This window comes from Palaemon carinicauda, chromosome 37, assembly GCF_036898095.1.
Source record: "Palaemon carinicauda isolate YSFRI2023 chromosome 37, ASM3689809v2, whole genome shotgun sequence".
NCBI lineage: Eukaryota > Metazoa > Arthropoda > Malacostraca > Decapoda > Palaemonidae > Palaemon > Palaemon carinicauda.
This window is the reverse complement of record NC_090761.1, coordinates 60,363,067-60,387,927: the sequence shown is the minus strand read 5'-3', so window position 1 is coordinate 60,387,927 and position 24,861 is coordinate 60,363,067. Positions and strand designations below refer to the sequence as shown.

Here is a 24,861-nt window from a genome sequence, read left to right as displayed (position 1 = left end):
CAACAGGGGACGCGCATGTCTGAACGCGCCACATAGCTATCTTCACCCCGAACAGAGTTAATGCTTCGGTGTGTAAGGACTGAGAATAGCTGGGAGCCGTTCCACAGCTAATCTCACTCGTGGCTACTACTGATACTCGAGACGTAAACAAACGGACGCCATTGCTCTAATGACGTCACGCCCGTCTTCATCCTTTGTTTAGTAGCTGCCCTACTTAGACGGATTTTCCCTGTGTTAACTTTATCGTTTTGCATCTTCGCTATGTCGTTACCTTCAGCCTCGCCTTCTTCTGGAAAGTTGAGTACAAGGTTCCAGTATTGTTTAATTAAGCTCTGGCCGTAAAGTAAATATTACTTTTCGAGATAATTGCTGTTTTGTGGCAGAGCTGTGCCTCTACCGGACCCGCCATTTTATGGCGTCGTTGTTGTTATGCATGTCTTATTTAGTTAGCCACAACAACGTTTCCGGCATTATATACTAATCGAATACATTAGTTTATTTAGTCTTCATAGCTAGGAACTTTTATATCGTGTTTAGACGCTTTTTATCGGTCATCGATTGACCTCATACCAGTCGGCTACTATAGCCCCCAGGCCAGGAGCCTACATACAAGTGTTCATGCATGATTTATTAGTGATCCTAGACTAAGTTATGAAGATAGTGGCATTATTTTACAATACTTTTGACTGTGATGCAAATGTTTTCGCCTTCAGGGACCATATAGGGGATAGGCTAGTCAGTGACTCTTTCTAGCCTAACCTAATGTTAGGACCCCTATATGCTTCCTTTATCCCCTGCCTTGGCATTCCCTCTATTTAGCCTTGATTCCTTTTCTGAGTAAAGGGATTAATTGTCTAATAGAGTATATATCGCCTCTCTGTCCTCCCTAAAGGAATGACCCCCCTTTAGGGTTGCGTCCGAGAGTGAGGTTAGGCTAGCCTACCTCTATGGCAGGATAGTCTATGACTTTCCTGCGATAGCGATATGTCTTCTTCCTTTCCTAGTTCAGGACTCTTAGCCCTGTTCTAGGTTAGGTTAGGAAGGTTTCTCTGTTCCATGCTGAAACTGTACTCTTGCACCGTTTTAGCTGATCTGCCTGATCTTAGGTTAGGGAGTGTCCTCCCTTTCCTTAGTGGCCGCTCTGGTACAGAAACCCTTCCTGGGAAGACTTCTCTCTTCTCCCTCCCCACCTATCTCTTGTATAGCCTAGCCTATGCTTAGGTTAGTTTATACCCATCTGTCCCCTGTCCTACAACTCCTCCTTAGGGTGGAATAGTAGGGCTACCCGAGCTTCCTTGTGCAGTCCGCTCTGGTACACATACCTTCATAGTGTCCTATAAGGTTAGTTACTAGTGTAGTCCTGCATATGGGAGTCTCCCCCCCCCTTGGGTGTTCCCTAGCCCTCCCTTGGGCTACCTTGCTCCCGGTCCCTAGTGACCCCTGCTCATGGATGTTAGAGCCTGCCTCTATCATGGGTACACCCCCTCAGGGAGGGGGAGGGATGTTTGGATTCCTGATGGTACTTCCTACATCCCTTCCCCCCTCCCCCCTGTCTCTCTCCCTATCCGGGTGCCGGTCTCTTGCCGCCTCTACTGTCGGCAATACCTGCCTCCTACTTGGTGACTCTCCCTAACCTTGCCGCCAGCCCCCCGTGTACCGAGGGACTGCCGGCTGCCGCCGGCTACTACCGGCGGCTCTCCTCCTCCTAGCTTGTCGTCCGCTTGCCGGTCGGCCGCCGGAGTGCCGGCATATACTGCCGGCAACCCGGTACAGCCTTAACCATCCTTATCCCAGTCACCAATCTGGCATCCTCCGACTGCCGGAGCCGCCGCTCCCTGCCGGCGTGCCGCCGTTGTGCCGGCGGCCGCCATCCTGGTATTTGACTGACTTTGAACATTGTCTGTCCTAATGCCAGAATCTATGCTGGAGCGAGCTCCGGCATGCCGGCGGCTTGCCGGATGCCCCGGAGGCGTCAAGAATACTTGCACCCCCTTCCTGTAGCTATCATAAGACTATGATAGCCCTATATCGCAAACAGATAAGCTGCTTCTGCTATTAAGATCAGTACCTAGTACTGCTCTATTAGTGATCATGCTGTCTCTTTGCATTCTTCTAATTCCAGCATGCTATGTGCATCTTAGCACGGCTGGTTGCCAGAAGCAGTTACCTTTTAAATGAGGCCTTCTGGCCCTTAACTGGGAACCGAATGAATTCGGTCCCAATCTTGTCCTTGGTTTTTTTCATGGAATTCCAAAATACTTGGAATTCTAGGGAATTATATCCAGTGCCCTCGGTCACTCGGGTTATCCAGGGACCAAGCTTATGGTAACCAGCCGGGCGAGATGCATGGAGCATGTTCTCCTTTACTATTTTCATTCTCTATGCATCACACCTTCATTAAGTTAAAATTAATAATTAATATTAACTTAGTTTAAGAGCCATTCTTATGACTCCCCCATACTCATTTTCTCTTTCTTCCACAGGAGGAGCAGATGAAGTGTGATTTCGCCTTCTGCGCTGTGAAACGCCCGCAGTTTTACGGGCATACGGCTTGCAGGACTCACGCCCCTTGTGCAGACAAGAAAGGGGATTTGAAGTTTTGGAATCCACTGGATTGTACGGTCTGTCAGGCTCACCTAGTTGAGGCCTTCCATAATCCTCCTTCAGCGGAGGTTAGAGACATTTCTCGTGAAAAGCTGCGCAAGTGGGTGCGTGGCTTCCAGAAAAATGCTACCGGACCGTACCTGGCCACCGAAGAACTGAGGTCACTATTGTTCCCTAAGGCCTCCCCTGACTCAGTGGTACCCAAAGACGTGATCCCCACTGTCCAAATTACGGTGGAACCTGATGTAGTCATGGCTCAGTCCATGCACGAGTGTCGTTTAGATTCCGAAGATGACGAACAGATTTCGGATGTCTCGGAAGACACGGAGAAAACGCTTATGGCTCAAGGAGCCGAAGACGACGAAGACAAGGTGGAATACACCGAGTCGGAGCAAGAAGCTGCTCCCTCGTCCATCCCCCCTCCTACTCCTACGCCGACGGAAATGTCTATTCCGTCTACCTCCTCGACTCCGGATCCTTCTTCTTCCACTCAAGAACTGATCCGGCTGATTAGAGCCGTCATGGACGACAGGCTGAAGGAGAACCAGGAGTCCATCAGGTCGATGATAGGATCCAGAGAGCCGAAGAAGATTTCGGTCAAGGATCTCCCCGCTTGCTCTCATGCCAACCCGTGGAGGTATGCAGAGCATATGGTTATTGCGACCGGCAGGATCTTTGTCAGTGATAAGATCGGCACGGTCCCTTTGGAAGATGTGGAGTTCTTCCCAAGCTTTGAGGCCTACCCGGACTGTTACGTCCGGCTTCGTTCCGAACCTGCCTCGAAGGAAGAGACCGAACCTAAGGAAGAGATAGTGTTCGATCTCGCAAAGGCCCAGGCTATGCTAGCCTCCGCATTCAAGAGTAGAGGCTTTACCTGCTCTAAGCTTCCGGCCTTGAGCAAGAAGCACCCTACTTACGTTGCACCTGATACTGCGGTTCTTCCATTCTTGGAAAAGGCCTTAGCTGCATGCCTTAAAGCGGCGGAAGAAGGGAAACCCTGCCCTGCACTGGAGGAGTGCAGACCCTTCTCCATCGTGACCCCCCCTGACGCTCGACACTGGAAAGATGTTCAACATACTTTCGTCGTGGGAAGGCTCGATCCTGACGTCGCCGGACGTCAGTTTAATGAAGACCTCCCAAAGCTCAACGATCACCTCCTTCGCCGGGAACAAGACACGAAGGAGAGGCTTGCGGCATCTCTTTCTCATCAAGTCCAACTGGAAGTTATGGCCTGTGACACTAGAGTACCAGATCACTACATGGTACTCTCCAAGTCCCACTTACTGACGGTAATGAAGGACTTGTACCACTTCATAAAGGCTCGAAGAGCCTGTCGTGAATTCGTGTTTGCCGGTGCCACCGTGAAACACGAACCCCGGAGGCTGATTTCCTCCAACATCTGGGGAAAGCACCTGTTTCCTTCTGACCTTGTGAAGGATATCACTGACAGAGCCGCCACGGAGAATAGGAACCTTCTCCACAAGTGGGGCATGTCCAGGAAAAGGAAACCCTCTCAGGACGACGGACCTCAGCCTAAGAGGAAACCCCAAAAGTCAAAACCCCAGCAACGTCAGCAAAGACGTCAGTTTCCGGGACCCGCTACCTCCCTAGTGGTTGCCCAACCACAACAGACCTTTCAATTGGTCCCCCAACCGGTGTTGTCACAGTCACCGGTCTTCACCCCTGCCTTTGAGCAACCATCAACTACCTTTCATGCCAAAGGTAGAGGCTCATTCAGGGGTGCAAGCAAAGACGCATCTCGCCATCCCTCCAGAGGTAGAGGAGGAAAGGGAGCTAGCGGCCGAGGCAACAAGTCCTCGGGACACCAGAAGCAATGAAGTGCTTCCGGTGGGAGGAAGACTCCGCCAATTCCAGGATCGTTGGACCTTCGATCCCTGGGCACACAGCATCGTCAAGAAGGGTCTAGGCTGGAGTTGGACTCAACCACCCCCAATCTTCCAGCAATTCTTCCAGCAATCAACCCCCCTTCTGGAAGAATATGTTCTAGACCTCTTGAACAAGAAGGTGATAAGGAAGGTAAAGTCCACCAGGTTCCAAGGGAGACTGTTTTGTGTTCCCAAGAAGGACTCAGACAAACTCAGAGTCATTCTGGACTTATCCCCCCTCAACAAGTTCATAGAGAACAACAAATTCAAGATGCTGACGCTTCAACAAATAAGGACCCTTCTGCCTCAAGGTTCCTACACGGTCTCTATAGACCTGGCGGATGCCTACTGGCACATTCCAATGAACCATCACGCTTCCTCCTACCTAGGATTTCGACTCCAAAGGAAAAGCTACGCCTTCCGGGCCATGCCCTTCGGCCTCAATGTGGCCCCTCGGATCTTCACAAAACTGGCGGATGCCATAGTACAACAGCTCCGCCTAAGAAACGTCCAGGTGATGGCCTACCTCGACGACTGGCTAGTCTGGGCTCCATCGCCCGAAGAGTGTGCAAAGTCTTGCAACGAAGTTACCCAGTACCTAGAACACCTGGGATTCAAGATCAACGAGAAAAAAGCTCGCCTCTCTCCAGCTCAGAAGTTTCAGTGGTTGGGAATCTACTGGAATCTTCAGTCACACCGCCTTTCCATCCCCCAGAAGAAAAGGAAGGAAATAGCAGGGTCTGTCAAGCGACTACTGAAATCCAAACGCATTTCAAGACGACAGCAGGAACGAGTTCTAGGCTCTCTACAATTCGCCTCAGTGACAAACCCAGTGCTTCGTGCACAGCTAAAGGATGCCGCGGGAGTCTGGAGACGCTCGGCATCCATCGCTCGAAGAGACCTCAAGAGACGGCTTCCAAACAGACTGCGACGCCTCCTAAAACCGTGGTCGGAAGAAAAGGCCCTGAAAAGGTCCATTCCTCTCCAACACCCTCCTCCATCACTCAACATCCACACGGATGCCTCACTGGAAGGTTGGGGAGGTCACTCCCACCAGAAACAGGTTCAAGGTACCTGGTCTCCACTATTCAAGACATTCCACATAAACATCTTGGAGGCCATGGCGGTCCTTCTAACTCTGAAGAAGTTATCCCCGCCGCCCTCGATCCACATCCGTCTAACCCTAGACAACTCGGTGGTAGTTCGTTGTCTCAATCGCCAAGGCTCAAGATCGCCCCAGATAAATCAGGTGCTTCTCCCAATCTTCCGTCTGGCGGAGAAGAAGAAGTGGCACCTGTCTGCAGTTCACCTACAAGGATTCCGCAATGTGACAGCGGATGCTCTATCTCGGACAAACCCGATAGAGTCGGAATGGTCTCTAGACGCAAGATCGTTCTCCTTCATCTCTCACCAAGTCCCAGAACTTCAGATAGATCTCTTTGCAACGAGCGACAACAATCAACTTCCTCTGTACGTAGCCCCGTACGAGGACCCCAAAGCAGAAGCAGTGGACGCCATGTCACTGGACTGGAACAGATGGTCCAAGATCTACCTGTTCCCTCCCACCAACCTTCTGTTGAAAGTCCTCTCCAAACTGAGAACCTTCAAAGGGACAGCGGCCCTAGTGGCTCCCAAGTGGCCCCGGAGCAACTGGTACCCCCTGGTCCTGGAGCTGCAGCCCAAGCTGATCCCTCTCCCGGGCCCAGTTCTCTCTCAACAAGTACAGAAGTCGACTGTCTTCGCTTCATCATCGAAAATCAAGGACCTTCATCTCATGATTTTCTCTCCCTTGCCGCAAAGAAGAGGTTTGGGATCTCGAAGAAAAGTCTAGACTTCCTAGAGGAATACAAGACCGAATCCACGAGACGGCAATATGAATCATCCTGGAGGAAATGGGTCTCCTTTGTCAAGGCAAAAAATCCTAAAGAAATCACAATTGATTTCTGTATGTCCTTCTTTATTCACCTTCATGGACAAGGATTAGCAGCCAATACGATTTCAACCTGCAAATTGGCCTTGGCTAGACCAATTCTATATGCTTTCCAAATTGATCTGTCCAACGACATCTTCAACAAACTACCAAAAGCATGTGCTCGCCTACGTCCAGACCCCCACCGAAACCAATCTCCTGGTCACTAGACAAGGTACTCCATTTCGCCTCCAACTTGGACAATGATTCATGCCCCCTCAAGGATCTGACTCAGAAAGTTATATTTTTGTTTGCTCTCGCTTCGGGAGCTCGAGTCAGCGAAATAGTGGCATTATCAAGAGAAGAAGGACACATCCTGTTTACCGATTCAGGAGAAGTGACCCTCTCCCCTGATCCGACGTTTCTCGCTAAAAATGAATTACCCACCAAAAGATGGGGCCCTTGGAGAATATGCCCCCTGAAGGAGGATGTCTCTCTATGTCCAGTAGAGAGCCTCAAGGTCTATCTTCGCAGAACTTCGAACTTTGGTGGAGGCCAACTCTTCAAAGGAGAAACATCGGGCAGCGACCTGTCACTGAAACAATTAAGAGCGAAAATCACCTACTTCATTCGCAGAGCGGATCCGAACAGTACACCCGCTGGTCATGATCCTAGAAAAGTGGCATCTTCTCTGAATTTCTTTCAGAGCATGGACTTTGAAAGCCTTAAAAACTTCACGGGCTGGAAGTCCTCGCGAGTTTTCTTTAAACATTATGCGAAACAAGTGCACGAAGTCAAACATTTTGTGGTAGCCGCAGGTAGTGTTATGAAACCTGCACCTAACTCTGCGTAGAACAGTGAGTTACTTGGGACTCTAACTCTTCGGGTGCCTATGTTGACCCTCGAGCGATTCATAGTGATGTCAAAAAACACTTAGTGCTTTTATAACTGTTCTTATCCCAGGTGAAATGTCATAGTGTCACACAAGTGCCGCATGCCTTGAGCATGATGTGTTTTATTTAAAGACTTGCGTTCCTCGAGAACGAGTACCTACTAATATCCTGAAATTCCTTTTCAGATTCAAGAGCAAGCCTTTATTTCTATGTACATTATTATTACTGTAAATGAACTTTACTTTTGCTGTAAATTATTTAATTTCTGCATTGTGAAATAAAATTTCTATTTTATTACTTGTGCGTCTCTATCAGCTCCTACTTACTATGAAATACATACCTGTCATAGTTTTATTTATTCCTCCTTTCTTATGGTTATGAAGAATTTAAGATGTTTAATCCTAAATTATATTCACCCTGACTAAGTAAGGTTCCTACACGAATACTTACTTCTGATAACCAAGAGATGAACTCTATACACAGTGCCCAACCACCACTGGTCTAATTTCAGAATGTTCCTATACAAATACCAAACATTCCGCTTCATCTCTAAGTTCTTCAAGTTCTTCTCTCAGGATGAATAGCCCTTCAATACCACTTTGACGTCGGCATAGCCCATGGGAACTTCACTGCCAAGGGGGGCAGGATACTTCGTCCCTATGGTTCTTTATCTAAGATTACTTTGCTGTTTTGTCAATGCCTAGGCACTTAATACTGGGGGGAAAATCTACCACGATACATTGATTCTCTGGTACTCTTCCATCAGGACGCCATGGCTTGAGCCCAAAAAACGGATTTTGAGCGAAGCGAAAAATCTATTTTTGGGTGAGATAGCCATGGCGTCCTGATGGACCCTCCCTACTACTTCGTCCAGTTTTGTTCCCACCCTGTGCTACTGTATCATGGTGATGGGCAGCAACTGGCTTCAGGATGAAGACGGGCGTGACGTCATTAGAGCAATGGCGTCCGTTTGTTTACGTCTCGAGTATCAGTAGTAGCCACGAGTGAGATTAGCTGTGGAACGGCTCCCAGCTATTCTCAGTCCTTACACACCGAAGCATTAACTCTGTTCGGGGTGAAGATAGCTATGTGGCGCGTTCAGACATGCGCGTCCCCTGTTGTATTACGATGTCTTAAGGGGAAACCTTTGAGATACTCGCTCCAGAAGTTAGAATTCTGTGATAACCTGTGGTTAAATTCTCTGGGAATATCTTAGTAGTCTTATACCCAAGGAAGCTACCCAAAAAGGAACCTTCCATCAGGACGCCATGGCTATCTCACCCAAAAATAGATTTTTCGCTTCGCTCAAAATCCGTTTATTTTTCCTTGTTTCCTTTCTTCACGGGGCTATTTTCCCTGTTGAAACCTGCTTATAGCATCCTGCTTTTCCAACTAAGGTTGTAGCTTAGCAAGTAATCATAATAATAATAATGTATGACATTGAGCTTACTCCACACACTGGCTTCATAGTAGAATAAAAAATAAAAAGTCAAACAGGAAGTCTGTATATTGTATAGCTCAAAAGTCAGGGCCTATCATAAATTTGTTCATCAATTTACCATCTTATGATTATTTTCCCTTTTGGAGCTCTTGGGTTTATAACATCCTGCTTTTCCAACTAGGGCTGTAGCTTAGCAAGTAAAAATAATAATAACAATAATAAATGAATCTGCGTGTGGAACAACACCCTTAAAGCTTATTGAAAGTCTCTAATAGTGTGCTGGATTAATCCATAAAGAGTTGTAAAACGAATGTTATTCATTCTACTTTACAAGGTATGAATAGTAAAACTACAAATAAATTATAAACTATGTACCCTGAAATAGGGAATTTTGGTAGCACCAGTAAAGGATTTTCCTTATGTAAAACAACTTGACTACATTACTATTTCACATCACTATAAAATATTTATATATATTTATAAAGTGAATGTAAACATCATGACTGCGTTAGTGGCAAACTTACCTCATGGTCTCTATGCATCTGCTTGATCCACTGTTCTGGAGCCTGGAATAAAGATTCAGTCATTTTCAAAATAATATATTTCAATATTCTAACTGTTTAACCCTTTTACCCCCAGGCTATTTGGAAATTTCCAACCCTTAATCCCCAGGGGGTTATTTTTTTCCCAGCACATTTTGCAGTATATTTTTTTAAAATTGCTCTAACAGCCTTAATTTTTGTCATAGAGAGGTCAGGTTGTTCTCATTCTCTTGGAAAATGCCTGAATTTTCTCAAAAAATTATCAAAAATATGAAAAAAACAAATTTTATAGCATTTTTTTGCAAGGACGTACCAGTACGTCCATGGGGGTAAAGGGATGGCTTTTGTGAAACGTACCAGTACGTCCTTTGGGGGTAAAAGGGTTAAGAGACAACTGAATACTTATATACTTGATTTATTAAAACAGTAGTTCAACAATGAAAAGAAACAGGGACAACTAGTTGTCAATGCAATACTAGAGGCTTTCTGATCGACAATTGCTTTACTGCTTCTTACTTCAAAATGAAATGTTGCACGAACTGTACAGTGGTTACAAATATCACCTTACCCTTCTACCTAGTATTTCAGCAATCTGAATATCCAGTAAAGGATAAACAGTGCTAATTGAATCTTTTCTTTTTTTCAGATAAGGATAAATTTCCCAAAATTATGTAAGGTACAGGTACTTCTAAAATTTTTAAATTGCATTTAAAAAGCAAACTAAGCTATCTTTCCATTATTAGTTCAAATTACAAGCATACTGCAATGGGTTGGCTGTTGAAAATGCAATAAGGAAAAAAATCAAGATTCAATGTAAATACAACACTGCATACTACCAATATTCCTAATTTTTTTTCACTGGATACATGAATTATAGAGACATTCATCGTAACTCCAGTTTTTTCTTATCAGCCTAGGGTTAAAGTCTATGGCAAAATTAATGCAGTGTGATTAAGAATTCTTATTAAGCCATCAAATCAGTATCATAAATGGAATTAAATTTATGCAAAGACTGTAGCTTTGACATTGCATACATCCTGTCATCCTCTTTGTTTTTGTAAATAGTTTTACAACAGCTTTTTTGGGCTCAAGCCATGGCGTCCTGATGGAAGGTTCCTTTTTGGTAGCTTCCTTGGGTAAATAACTACTAAGATATTCCCAGAGAATTTAACCACAGGTTATCACAGAATTCTAACTTCTGGAGCGAGTATCCTAAAGGTTTCCCTTATAAGACATTGTATATCAACAGGGGACGCATATATTAACGCGCCACATAGCTATCTACACGCCGAACAGAGTTAACACTTCGGTGTGTAAGGGCGGAGAATAGCTGGGAGCCGTTCCACAGCTAATCTCGTCCGTGACTACTTTTGGTACTCGAGACGTAAACAAACGGGCGCCATTGCTAAATGACGTCACGTCCGTCCTCATCCTTCGTTTAGTAGCTCGCCTATCTTAGACGGATTTTCCCTACGCTCTTTTTATCTCACTGCATCTTCGTCATGTCGCTACCTTCGGCCTCGCCTTCTTCTGGAAAGTTGAGTACAAGGTTCCAGTATTGTTTAGTTAAGCTCTGACCGTAAAGTAAATTTTACTTTTCGAGATATTTGATGTTTTGTGGCAGAGCTGTGCCTCAACCGGACCCGCCATTTTATGGCGTCGTTGTTGTTCTGCATGCCTTATTTAGTTAGCCTCAACAACGCTTCCGGCCTTATTAACTAATCGATACTATTAGTTTATTTAGTCTTCATAGCTAGGAACTTTTATATCGTGTTTTGACGCCTTTTTATCGGTCATCGATTGACCCCATACCAGCTGGCTACTATAGCCCCCAGGCCAGAGCGCCTATATCAGTGTTCATGCATGATATTTATCAGTGATCCTAGGCTTATTTATGAAGATAGTGGCATTATTTTACAATACTATTGACTGTGATGCAAGTGTTTTCGCCTTTAGGGACCATATAGGGGACAGGTTAGATAGTGTGTCTTTCTAACCTAACCTACATGTAGGACCCCTATATGCTTCCTTCATCCCCTGCCTTAGGGCATCCCCTCTGTGTAGCCTTGCTCCCCCTACCACGTAAGGGGATCAAGCTCATATCAGAGTATATTATCGCCTCTCTGTCCTCCCTAAGGGAATGATCCCCCCTTAGGGTTGCGTCCGAGAGTGAGGAACGGCTAGTCCTTCCTCTATTGCTAGGGCTAGGTCTCCGACTTTTCCTGCAATAGCGATATGTCTTCCATCCTTCCTAGTTCAGGACGTACATCCCTGCTCTAGGTTAGGTTTTGGAGGGGTTAGTTCTGTTCCTTGCTGAAACTATACCCATGCACCGTTTTCAGTCAAGCTGCCTTACCTTAGGCTAGGGAGTGTCCTCCCTTCCTCAGTGGCCGCTCTGGTACAGAATCCCCTCCATGGAAGACCCTTCTCTTCTCCCCTCCCCACCTATCTCTTGTATGGCCTAGCCTATACTTAGGTTAGTCTATACCCATCTGTCCCCTGTCCTACAACTCCTCCTTAGGGTGGAGTGATAGGGCTACCTTGAGTTTCTGTGTGCAGTCCGCTCTGGTACATATACCCTTCATAGTGTCCTATGGGGTTAGCCACTGGATGTGTTCTGTATGCAGGGGTCTCCCCCCCCGCTCTTGGGTGTCCCCTAGCCCTCCCTTGGGCTACCTTAGCTCCCGGTCCTCTGCGGCTCCTGCTTCTGGGTGATAGAGTCAGCCTCTATCATGGGTACACCCACTCAGGCGGGATGTCTGGGGGCCGGACCCCTACATCCCTCCTTCTGTCTCTTTCACTATCCGGGTGCCGGTCCCTTGCCGCCTCCACTGTCGGTGATACCCACCTCCTACCTTGGTGACTCATCCCTTATCCTCTCGGCCGCCAGTCCTCCGTGTGCCGGGGGACTGCCGCCTGCCGCCGGCTTCCAGCCGATGGCTCTCCCTCCTTCCTCATAGCTTGGTCGTCCGCCCGCCGGCCGGCCCCCGGAGTGCCGGCATCCACTGCCGGCAGTCCGGTTCTGCTATAACCATCCTTGTTCCTGTCACCAAGCCGGCAACCTCCGGCTGCCGGAGCCGCCGCTCCCTCTGCCGGCGTGCCGCCGCTGTGCCGGCGGCCGCCACCCTGGTATTACTCTTGACTTCTATATTGTCTGTCCTAATGCCAGAAACTCTGCTGGAGCGGCCTCCGGCGTGCCGGCGGTCTGCCGGAACCTTCCGGAGGCGTCAAGGCGACTTGCACCCCCTTCTACTAGCTATCATCTGATATTGATAGCCCTACACTGCAACCAGATGGCTTGTTTACGTAAATGGATCAGTATCTTATTACTGTTCTATTGGTAATCATGCTGTCTTCTTGCATATCACAGATTTCCAGCATGCTGCGTGTATCTTAGCGCGGCTGGTTGCCGGAAGCCGGTACCCTATGGGATCTTTTAGTCCCCTAATTTGGAACTGAGTGGCCTCAGTCCCAACCTTATATCCTTGACAATTCCCATAGAATTCTATCTGCCCTATGGACTTCTACTTGAATTCTATCCTGTGCCTTCGGTCACCTCGGATTGTCCAAGGATGAAGGTTACGGTAACCAGCCGGGCGGGATGCACGGAGTATGTTCCTATCCTATCTCAACCCTTCCTCTGTGCATCACACCCTTTATCAAGTTAAAATTAATGATCAATATTAACTTAGTTTAAGAGTCATTCTTATGACTCCCCCCATACTCATTTTCTCTTTCTTTTACAGGAGGAGCAGATGAAGTGTGATTACGACTTCTGCGCTGTGAAACGCCCGCACTTCTACGGGCATACGGCGTGTAGGACTCACGCCCCTTGTGCCAACAAGAAAGGGGATTTGAAGTTCTGGGACCCGCAGAGCTGTATGGTCTGCCAGGATCGCCTAGTCGATGCCTTCCATAATCCTCCCTCAGCGGAGGTCAGGGACACTTCTCGGGATAAGCTACGCAAGTGGATGCGTGGCTTCCAGAAGAATGCCACTGGACCATACCTGGCCACTGAAGAATTGAGGTCCCTCCTGTTCCCAAAGGCCTCCCCCGATTCTGTGGTGCCCAAAGAACTAATCCCCACTGTCCAAATTACGGTGGAACCAGACGTAGTCATGGCCCAGTCCATGCACGAGTGCCACCTGGATTCCGAGAACGACGAACATATGTCGGATATTTCGGAGGGCACGGAGAAGACCCTTATGGCCCAAGGTGCGGAAGATGAAGAGGACCAGGTGGAATACACCGAGTCGGAGCAAGAGGTCGCTCCTCCTTCCATCACCGCCCCTACTCCTACACCGACGGAAGTGTCTCTCCCGTCTACCTCCGCTACCCCGGAACCCATTCCATCCGCCCAAGAGATGTTCCGGATGATCAAAGCCATTATGGACGACAGGCTGAAAGAAACTCATGAGTTCATCAGGTCCATGAAGGGGTCCAAAGAACCGAAGAAGATCTCGGTTAAGGATCTCCCTGCATGCTCACATGCCAACCCCTGGAGGTATGCCGAGCATATGGTTATCGCGACCGGCAGGATCTTTGTCAGCGATAAGATCGGCACGGTCCCCCTGGAAGATGTGGAGTTCTTCCCAAACTTTGAGGCTTACCCGGACTGTTACGTCCGGCTTCGTTCTGAACCTGCCTCTAAAGAAGAGACCGAACCCAAGGAGGAGATAGTGTTCGATCTCTCGAAGGCCCAGGCTATGCTAGCCACTGCATTTAAAAGTAGGGGTTTTACCTGCTCTAAGCTTCCGGCCCTGAGCAAGAAGCACCCTACTTACGTCGCACCCGATGATGCAGTCCTTCCCTTCATGGAAAAGGCCTTCGCTGCGTGCCTCAAGGCTGTGGAAGAAGGAAAACCCTGCCCTGCACTGGAGGAGTGCAGACCCTTCTCCATAGTAACTCCCCCCGACGCTCGACACTGGAAGGATATCCAGCATACTTTCGTGGTGGGAAAGCTAGATCCTGACGTAGCCGGACGTCAGTTTAACGAAGACCTCCCGAAACTCAACGACCACCTCCTTCGTCGGGAACAAGATACGAAGGAGAGGCTTGCAGCATCCATGTCCCACCAGGTCCAACTTGACATCATGGCTTGTGACACCAGAGTCCCAGACCACTACATGGTACTCGCCAAATCCCACATGGCAACCCTGGTGAAGGATTTGTATCACTTCATGAAGGCTCGGAGAGCCTGTCGAGAATTCGTGTTCTCAGGTGCCACTGTGAAACACGAACCCCGGAGGCTGATTTCCTCCAACATCTGGGGTAAGCACCTCTTTCCCTCTGACCTCGTGAAAGAGATCACCGACAAGGCCGCCACGGAGAACAGGAACCTTCTCCACAAGTGGGGCATGTCAAAGAAGAGGAAATCCTCCCAGGACGACGGACCTCAACCTAAGAGGAAATTCTCCAAGCAAAAACCCCAGCAACGTCAACAGAGACGGCAGTTTCCGGGACCCGCTACTCCCCAAGTGGCAGCTCAACCACAGCAGACCTTTCAGCTGGTCACCCAACCGGTCTTGTCACAGTCACCGGTTTTCACCCCTGCTTTCGAGCAACAGACGACTACCTTTCGTCCCAAAGGTAGAGGCTCAAGCAGAGGTGCAGGCAGAGACGCGTCTCGCCGTCCCTCCAGAGGCAGAGGAGGAAGGGGAGCTAGCGGCCGAGGCAGTAAGCCCTCGGGACACCAGAAGCAATGAAGTGCTTCCGGTGGGAGGAAGACTCCGCCAATTCCAGGATCGTTGGACCTTCGATCCCTGGGCACACAGCATCGTCAAGAAGGGTCTAGGCTGGAGTTGGACTCAACCACCCCCAACCTTCCAGCAATTCTTCCAACAATCAACCCCCCTTCTGGAAGAATATGTCCTAGATCTCTTGAACAAGAAGGTGATAAGGAAGGTAAAGTCCACCAGGTTCCAAGGGAGACTGTTTTGTGTCCCCAAGAAAGACTCCGACAAACTCAGAGTCATTTTGGACTTATCCCCCCTCAACAAGTTCATAGAGAACAACAAATTCAAGATGCTGACGCTTCAACAAATAAGGACCCTTCTGCCTCAAGGTTCTTACACGGTCTCCATAGACCTGGCGGATGCCTACTGGCACGTTCCAATGAACCATCACGCTTCCTCCTACCTAGGATTTCGACTCCAAAGGAAAAGCTACGCCTTCAGGGCCATGCCCTTCGGCCTCAATGTGGCCCCTCGGATCTTCACAAAGCTGGCGGACGCCATAGTACAACAGCTCCGCCTCCGAGACGTCCAGGTGATGGCCTACCTCGACGATTGGCTAGTCTGGGCTCCATCGCCCGAGGATTGTTTAAAATCCTGCAGCAAAGTCACCCAGTACCTAGAACACCTGGGATTCAAGATAAACGTGAAGAAATCTCGCCTCTCTCCAGCTCAGAAGTTCCAATGGTTAGGAATCCAATGGAACCTTCAGTCACACCGCCTTTCCATCCCCCAGAAGAAAAGGAAGGAAATAGCAGGGTCTGTCAAGCGACTACTGAAATCCAAGCGGATCTCAAGACGCCAGCAGGAACGAGTTCTAGGCTCTCTACAGTTCGCCTCAGTAACAAACCCGGTGCTTCGTGCACAGCTAAAGGATGCCGCGGGAGTCTGGAGATGTTCTGCATCCATCGCTCGAAGAGACCTCAAGAGACGGCTCCCAAACAGACTTCGACTTCTCCTCAAGCCGTGGTCGGAAGCAAAGGCCCTGAAAAGGTCCATTCCTCTTCAACACCCACCTCCATCACTCAACATCCACACGGACGCTTCGCTGGAGGGTTGGGGAGGTCACTCCCACCAAAAACAGGCTCAAGGCACATGGTCTCCCCTGTTCAAGACGTTTCACATCAACATCTTGGAGGCCATGGCGGTCCTTCTAACTCTGAAGAAACTCTCCCCGCCTCCCTCGATCCATATTCGTCTAACCCTAGACAACTCGGTGGTAGTTCGATGTCTCAATCGCCAAGGCTCAAGATCGCCCCAGATAAATCAGGTGCTTCTGACAATCTTCCGTCTGGCAGAGAAGAAGAAATGGCACCTGTCTGCAGTTCACCTACAAGGATTCCGCAACGTGACAGCGGACGCTCTATCTCGGACAAGCCCGATAGAGTCGGAATGGTCTCTAGACGCAAGATCATTCTCCTTCATCTCTCACCAAGTCCCAGAACTTCAGATCGATCTCTTCGCAACGAGCGACAACAATCAACTTCCTCGGTATGTGGCCCCGTACGAGGACCCCAAGGCAGAAGCAGTGGATGCCATGTCACTGGACTGGAACAGATGGTCCAAGATCTACCTGTTCCCTCCCACCAACCTTCTGCTGAAAGTCCTCTCCAAGCTGAGAACCTTCAAAGGGACAGCGGCCCTAGTGGCTCCCAAGTGGCCCCGGAGCAACTAGTACCCCTGGTCCTGGAGCTCCAGCCCAAGCTGATCCCTCTCCCGGGCCCAGTTCTCTCCCAACAAGTACAGAAGTCGACTGTCTTCGCTTCATCATCAAAAATCAAGGACCTTCATCTCATGATTTTCTCTCCCTAGCCGCAAAGAAGAGGTTTGGGATCTCGAAGAAAAGTCTAGACTTCCTCGAGGAATACAAGACCGAATCCACAAGACGGCAATACGAATCATTTTGGAGAAAATGGGTCTCTTTCGTCAAGGCAAAAAATCCTAAGGAAATCACCATTGATTTCTGCATGTCCTTCTTCATTCACCTTCATGGACAGGGATTAGCAGCCAATACGATTTTGACTTGCAAATCGGCCTTGACTAGACCACTGTTGTATGCCTTCCAAATTGATCTGTCCAGCGACATCTTCAATAAACTGCCGAAAGCATGCGCTCGTCTACGCCCAGCACCCCCACCGAAACCGATCTCCTGGTCATTGGACAAGGTGCTCCATTTCGCCTCCAACTTGGATAATGATTCATGCCCTCTCAAGGATCTGACTCAGAAAGTTATATTTCTCTTTGCCCTTGCTTCAGGAGCCCGAGTCAGCGAAATAGTGGCATTGTCAAGGGAAGAGGGTCACATCCTGTTTACTGATTCAGGAGACATTACCCTCTCCCCGGATCCGACGTTTCTCGCCAAAAACGAATTACCCACCAAAAGATGGGGCCCCTGGAGAATATGTCCCCTGAAGGAAGATGCCTCTCTATGCCCAGTAGAGAGCCTCAAGGTCTATCTTCGCAGAACTTCGAACTTTGGTGGAGGCCAACTCTTCAAAGGAGAAACATCGGGCAGCGACCTGTCACTGAAACAACTAAGAGCGAAAATCACCTACTTCATTCGCAGAGCGGATCCTGACAGTACACCCGCCGGTCACGATCCTAGAAAAGTTGCATCGTCTCTGAATTTCTTTCAGAGTATGGACTTCGAAAGCCTCAAAAGCTTCACAGGCTGGAAGTCCTCGCGTGTTTTCTTCAAACATTATGCGAAACAAGTGCAAGAAGTCAAACATTTTGTGGTAGCCGCAGGTAGTGTTATGAAACCTGCACCTAACTCTGCATAGAACAGCGAGTTATTTGGGACTCTAACTCTTCGGGTGCCTATGTTGTCCCTCGAGCGATACGTAGTGATGTCGAAAACACTTAGTGCTTTCTTATAACTGTTCTTATCCCAGGTGAAATGTCATAGTCGTCACACAAGTGCCGCATGCCTAGAGCATGATGTGTTTTAATTAAAGACTGACGTTCCTCGAGAACGAGTGCCTACTAATAAATTTGAAATTCCCTTTCAGATTCAAGAGCAAGTCTTTATTACCATGTACATTATAATTTACTGTAAATTAAATTTACTTATTACTGCAATTCCTTTATTTTTCTGCAATTGTGAAATAAAATTCTTATTTTATTACTTGTGCGTCTCAATCCGCTCCTACTTATACTATGAAATACATGCCTGTCATAGTTTTATTATCCCTTCCCTATGGTTCATGGAGATACTAAGGTCCTAACCCTTATTATATATTCACCTTCGCAATGTAATATTCCAATACGAATACTTACTCTTCATACCCTAGAGACGAAACTCCTTCTCGACACACAGTGTCCAACCACCACTGGTCTGCCTTCGAGAATGTTCCGATACGAATGCCAACCATTCAGTCTCGTCTCCAAGTTCTTCAGGTTCTTCTAGCAAGGCGAATAGCCCTTCGATAACCACTTTGATCTCGGCATGGCCCGTGGGAACTTCACTGCCAAGGGGGGCAGGAAGATTCTTCCCTACGGTTCTTTTATTAAGATTACTATGCTACATTGTTCAAAGCCCTTGGCACTTACCTAATAGGGGAAAATCTACCACGATACATTGATTCTCTGGTATTCTTCCATCAGGACGCCATGGCTTGAGCCCAAAAAACGGATTTTGAGCGAAGCGAAAAATCTATTTTTGGGTGAGATAGCCATGGCGTCCTGATGGACCCTCCCTGCTACTTCGTCCAGTTTTTTAGGTCCCACCCTGCTCTGCTGTATCATGGTGATCGGCAAGCAACTGGCTTCAGGATGAGGACGGACGTGACGTCATTTAGCAATGGCGCCCGTTTGTTTACGTCTCGAGTACCAAAAGTAGCCACGGACGAGATTAGCTGTGGAACGGCTCCCAGCTATTCTCCGCCCTTACACACCGAAGTGTTAACTCTGTTCGGCGTGTAGATAGCTATGTGGCGCGTTAATACATGCGTCCCCTGTTGATATACGATGTCTTATAAGGGAAACCTTTAGGATACTCGCTCCAGAAGTTAGAATTCTGTGATAACCTGTGGTTAAATTCTCTGGGAATATCTTAGTAGTTATTTACCCAAGGAAGCTACCAAAAAGGAACCTTCCATCAGGACGCCATGGCTATCTCACCCAAAAATAGATTTTTCGCTTCGCTCAAAATCCGTTTTCTCTTTGTTGTGAAATGTTATTTTTATTAGTAAAATAAATTTTTGAATATACTTACCCGATAATCATGTAGCTGTCAACTCCGTTGCCCGACAGAATTCTACGGAGGGATACGCCAGCTATCACAATACTAGAAGGGGGTGTACTCACCAGCGCCACCTGTGGCCAGGTACTACAGTACTTCTTGTTGACACCTCCTCAATTTTTCCTCGGTCCACTGGTTCTCTATGGGGAGGAAGGGAGGGTCAATTAAATCATGATTATCGGGTAAGTATATTCAAAAATTTATTTTACTAATAAAAATAACATTTTTCAATATTAAACTTACCCGATAATCATGTAGCTGATTCACACCCAGGGGGGTGGGTGAAAACCAGTGTACAAGATTAAAGGATAGCTAAGTATCCCATATTTCATATAACAGTTATCTCAAATAACAATGAAATAATAAGTACCTGGTAAGGAAGTCGACTTGAACCGTTACTCTGCCTCTTTTTTAAGTTCGTCTTCCTTACTGAGCGCAGCGTTCCTCTTGGAGGCTGAATCAACTCAAAGGTGCTAAAGTATATAGGGCTGCAACCCCTACTAAAGGACCTCTACACAACCTCTAACCCAGGCGCTTCTCAAGAATGAATTGACCACCCGCCAAATCAAAAGGATGCGGAAGGCTTCTTAGCCTACCGTAACAACCATAAAAACAACAATAAAAGTATTCAAGAGAAAGGTTAAAAAAGGTTATGGGATTAAGGGAATGTAGTGGCTGAGCCCTCACCTACTACTGCACTCGCTGCTACGAATGGTCCCAGGGTGTAGCAGTTCTCGTAAAGAGACTGGACATCTTTAAGATAAAATGATGCAAACACTGACTTGCTCCTCCAATAGGTTGCATCCATTATGCTCTGCAGAGAACGGTTTTTATTAAAGGCCATCGAAGTAGCTACGGCTCTTACTTCGTGGGTCCTTACCTTCAGCAAAGCAAGGTCTTCCTCCTTTAAGTGAGAATGGGCTTCTCTAATCAGAAGCCTTATGTAATACGAAACCCCGTTTTTGGACATGGGCCTTGAAGGTTTCTTGATGGCACACCATAAGGCTTCTGACTGTCCTCGAATAGGTTTTGACCTATTAAGATAATATTTGAGAGCTCTGACAGGGCAAAGAACTCTTTCTAGCTCGTTACCTACCATGTTGGAGAGGCTAGGTATATCAAACGATCTAGGCCAAGGACGCGAAGGAAGTTCATTCTTAGCTAAGAATCCGAGCTGTAAAGAACATGTTGCAGATTCGGTCGTGAAACCAATGTTCTTGCTGAAGGCATGAACCTCACTGACTCTTTTAGCTGTTGCAAGGCAGACGAGAAAAAGAGTCTTGAGGGTAAGGTCCTTGAAGGAAGCGGACTGGAGAGGTTCGAACCTAGGTGACATAAGGAACCTTAAGACTACGTCTAGATTCCAGCCTGGAGTGGGTAGACGACGCTCTTTAGAAGTCTCAAAAGACTTAAGGATGTCTTGAAGGTCCTTGTTGGAAGAAAGGTCCAAACCCCTGTGGCGGAGAACTGAAGCCAACATACTCCTGTACCCTTTAATCGTAGGGGCTGACAGGGATCTCTCATTCCTAAGATGTAATAGGAAGTCAGCTATTTGGGTCACAGAGGTATTGGTAGAGGATACTGCATTGGCTCTACACCAGCTCCGGAAGACTTCCCACTTGGATTGGTAGACTCTACGAGTGGAAACCCTCCTTGCTCTGGCAATCGCACTGGCTGCCTCCTTCGAAAAGCCTCTAGCTCTAGCGAATCTTTCGACAGTCTGAAGGCAGTCAGCCGAAGAGCGTGGAGGTTTGGGTGCAACCTGTCTACGTGAGGTTGACGTAGAAGGTCCACTCTTAGAGGGAGAGTCCTGGGGACGTCGACCAGCCATTGAAGTACCTCTGTGAACCATTCTCTTGCAGGCCAAAGGGGAGCAACCAGCGTCAGCCGTGTCCCTTCGTGCGAGATGAACTTCTGAAGGACTTTGTTTATTATCTTGAACGGTGGAAATGCGTAAAGGTCGAGATGGGACCAGTTCAGCAGAAAAGCATCCACATGAACTGCTGCTGGGTCTGGAACTGGGGAACAGTACAACGGAAGTCTCTTGGTCATGGAGGTGGCAAACAGATCTATGGTCGGCTGACCCCACAAGGTCCAAAGTCTGTTGCACACGCTCTTGTGGAGGGTCCATTCCGTGGGAATGACCTGCTCCCTTCTGCTTAGGCGATCTGCTGAGACGTTCATGTTGCCCTGAATGAACCTCTTGACTAGGGTGAGGTTTAGACTTCTTGACCAAATGAGGAGGTCCCTTGCGATCTCGTATAGGCTCCTCGAATGGGTCCCTCCTTGCTTGGAGATGTAAGCCAAGGCTGTGGTGTTGTCGGAGTTCACCTCCACCACCTTGCCTAGCAGGAGGGACTTGAAGTTCAACAGGGCTAAATGAACTGCTAGTAGCTCCTTGCAGTTGATGTGGAGCGTTTCCTGTTCCTCGTTCCACGTTCCCGAGCACTCCTGTCCGTTCAAGGTCGCGCCCCAGCCCGAGTCCGATGCATCCGAGAAGAGATGAAGATTGGGGGTCTGAATCGCCAACGATAGGCCCTCCCTGAGAAGGAGATTGGTCTTCCACCACAAGAGAGTGGTCTTCATCTCTTTGGTGACTGGGATAGAGACTGCTTCGAGAGTCAAACCCTTGTCCCAATGAGCTGCAAGATGGAATTGAAGAGGGCGGAGGTGGAGTCTCCCTAGCTCGACGAACAGGGCCAGCGATGAAAGGGTCCCTGTGAGACTCATCCACTGTCTCACCGAGCAACTGCTCCTCTTCAGCATGCTCATGATGCAATCTAGGGCTTGGCTTATCCTTGGGGCCGATGGAAAAGCCCGAAAATCCTGACTCCGAATCTCCATTCCCAGGTACACAATGGATTGAGAGGGAATGAGCTGAGACTTTTCTAGGTTGACTAACAGACCCAGTTCTTTGATTAAGTCCAAAGTCCAGTTGAGACTCTCCAGACAGCGACGACTCGTGGAGGCTCTCAACAGCCAGTCGTCTAAGTAAAGGGAGGCTCTGATGTCCGATAAGTGGAGGAATTTTGCTATGTTCCTCATCAGATGCGTAAACACCATAGGAGCTGTGCTTAGGCCAAAACACAGGGCTTGGAATTGGTAGACAACCTTTCCAAAAACGAATCTCAGGAAAGGTTGGGAGTCTGGATGAATAGGAACGTGAAAGTAAGCATCTTTCAGGTCCAACGAGACCATCCAGTCCTCCTGCCTGACCGCTGCTAGGACCGACTTCGTCGTCTCCATCGTGAACGTCTGCTTGGTGACATAAGCATTGAGCGCGCTGACGTCCAGCACCGGTCTCCAACCTCCTGTCTTCTTGGCCACCAGAAAGAGACGGTTGTAGAAGCCCGGGGATTGATGGTCCCGGACTATAACCACTGCCTTCTTCTGTAAAAGGAGCGACACCTCCTGGTGCAACGCTAGCCTCTTGTCCTTTTCTTTGTAGTTGGGAGAGAGGTTGATGGGAGATGTGGTCAGAGGGGGTTTGCGGCAGAATGGTATCCTGTAACCCTCCCTCAGCCAACTGACAGACTGGGCGTCTGCACCTCTCTTTTCCCAGGCTTGCCAGAAGATCTTGAGTCTGGCTCCTACTGCTGTCTGGAGATGAGGAGAGTCAGTTTTTTCCTTTAGAAGTCTTGGAACCTTTCCTAGACTTGCTCCTGGAAGAGTCTGGACGGGAGCTTCCTCGGCTGGGGGCTCTACCACGAAAGGGCGGAATAAACCTCGTAGCAGGAGTATCAGCCACTGGGGTGCGATAAGTCCTGGGGACTGAGGTAGCAACCTTAGTCTTACGAGCTGATGAGGCCACAAGATCATGGGTGTCCTTTTGTATCAGGGCCGTATCAGGGCCGCAGACAAGTCCTTAACAAGCTCTTCGGGAAAAAGGAACTTCGAGAGCGGAGCGAAAAGGAGTTGAGACCTTTGACAAGGTGTAATGCTGGAGGAAAGGAAGGTACAAAGCTGCTCCCTTTTCTTAAGCACCCCTGACACAAACATCGATGCAAGCTCGCCAGATCCATCCCTAATAGCCTTATCCATGCAGGACATTAAGAGCATGGCAGAGTCCTTGTCCGCAGGGGAGGTCTTCTTGCTAAGGGCCCCCAGGCACCAGTCTAGGAAATTGAACATCTCAAAGGCTCTAAAAACACCCTTCAGGAAGTGATCAAGGTCTGAGAAGGTCCAGCAAACCTTAGAGCGCCTCATTGCTGTTCTACGAGGAGAGTCTACCAAACTTGAGAAGTCAGCCTGGGCAGAGGCAGGTACTCCCAAGCCTGGTTCCTCTCCTGTGGCATACCAAACGCCCGCTTTAGAAGTGAGCTTAGTCGGAGGAAACATAAAGGAAGTCTTTCCTAGTTGCTGCTTAGACTGCAACCACTCCCCTAAAATCCTTAACGCTCTCTTAGAGGACCTTGCTAAGACGAGCTTAGTATACGTAGACTTAGCTGGCTGCATGCCCAGCGAAAACTCAGATGGCGGAGAGCGGGGGATAGCAGAGACAAAATGGTCTGGGTATACCTCTCTGAAAAGAGCCAAGACCTTACGAAAGTCAATAGGAGGCGGAGAAGACTTGGATTCATCCACGTCTGATGAGGGATCCAGGTGTGCAGCCTCATCATCAGAAACCTCATCACCAGAGTGTAGCGAAGTGAGAGGTAAGGTATGCTGAACAGCAGAATCAGCACGAGCTGGAACAAAAATACTTGTGGTTTCCTCCTCAAGTCTCTGTTGAGGGAACACCTGAGGCTCAGGCTGCAAAGGCTGATCAAAAGAAGTAGCAGAAGGTAGGCGCATGGGTGGAGGGGGCTGACTCCTGGCATGAGTGTCTGAACTCAAGAGTTGCGCTTGCTGTAAGGTTGGTGGATGCGCAGTAGCAGGTTCCTGAGGAACGAGTTGAGGTTCCTGAGGTGTGAGCTGTGAGCGATGAGGTAGTGGCTGCGCAGAACGCAGTAATTGTCTCGCGAGTTGAGGTTCCTGAGGCGCAAGGCTAAGGTGTTGAGGTGCTTGCCTTGAGGAGGGTTGAGGTCGCTGCAGCGAGAGCTGAGGAGTCTGACTCATGGATGGGAGAGGTTGTTGTACCTCAAGAGAGTGTTGCCTCACTGGTGGAACTGCAAGTGGAAGCGGAGGAAGCAAGGTATAAGTTTCCTGTTCCCATTGCTGAGGTTGCCTTAAGGAAGGCGGAGGTAGCTGCACACCACTGGAAACAGTCAACTCAGAACGTGGTAAGGTATCCTGAGGAGCCTCAACATCGTACGTCTGGCAGGCAGGACTGCGGTTAGGCGGAGCGATCGCAGGAAGAGGTGTAGCCTTCTCAGCCTGACACTCACGCATCAAGACCGCAAGTTGTGACTGCATGGACTGCAGTAGAGTCAACTTGGGGTCGGCAGACACTAAGGTCTGCTGAGGTAAAGCCTTAACAGCAGAGATCTGTTGCGGCAGCACCTTACTCCTCTTAGGAGGTGTGCATTCAACTGATGACTGCGGCGAGTCAGAGCTGATCCAATGACTGCAGCCAGGTTGTAGAGCTCTTGAGGTCTGGACTCTGCGTTTGAGTGGTCTTGAGACCTGAGTCCAACGTTTCTTGCCTGACAATTCTTCAGCAGACGAGTAA

General features: G+C 48.4%; 1 protein-coding gene and 1 long non-coding RNA gene across 3 annotated transcripts in view; one reads left to right on the top strand and one right to left on the bottom strand.

The window, feature by feature from the left end:
* The window catches only part of LOC137629150 (uncharacterized), a 111,211-nt gene that overhangs the window by 49,740 nt on the left and 36,610 nt on the right, over positions 1 to 24,861 (top strand). The window lies entirely within an intron of this gene.
* The window catches only part of LOC137629715 (uncharacterized), a 63,113-nt gene that overhangs the window by 6,618 nt on the left and 31,634 nt on the right, over positions 1 to 24,861 (bottom strand). For both annotated transcript variants that reach the window (XM_068361279.1, XM_068361280.1), the window contains exon 4: positions 9,258 to 9,299. In XM_068361279.1, the coding sequence (XP_068217380.1) occupies positions 9,258 to 9,299 (42 nt within the window). The remainder of the gene's footprint in view (positions 1 to 9,257; positions 9,300 to 24,861) is intronic.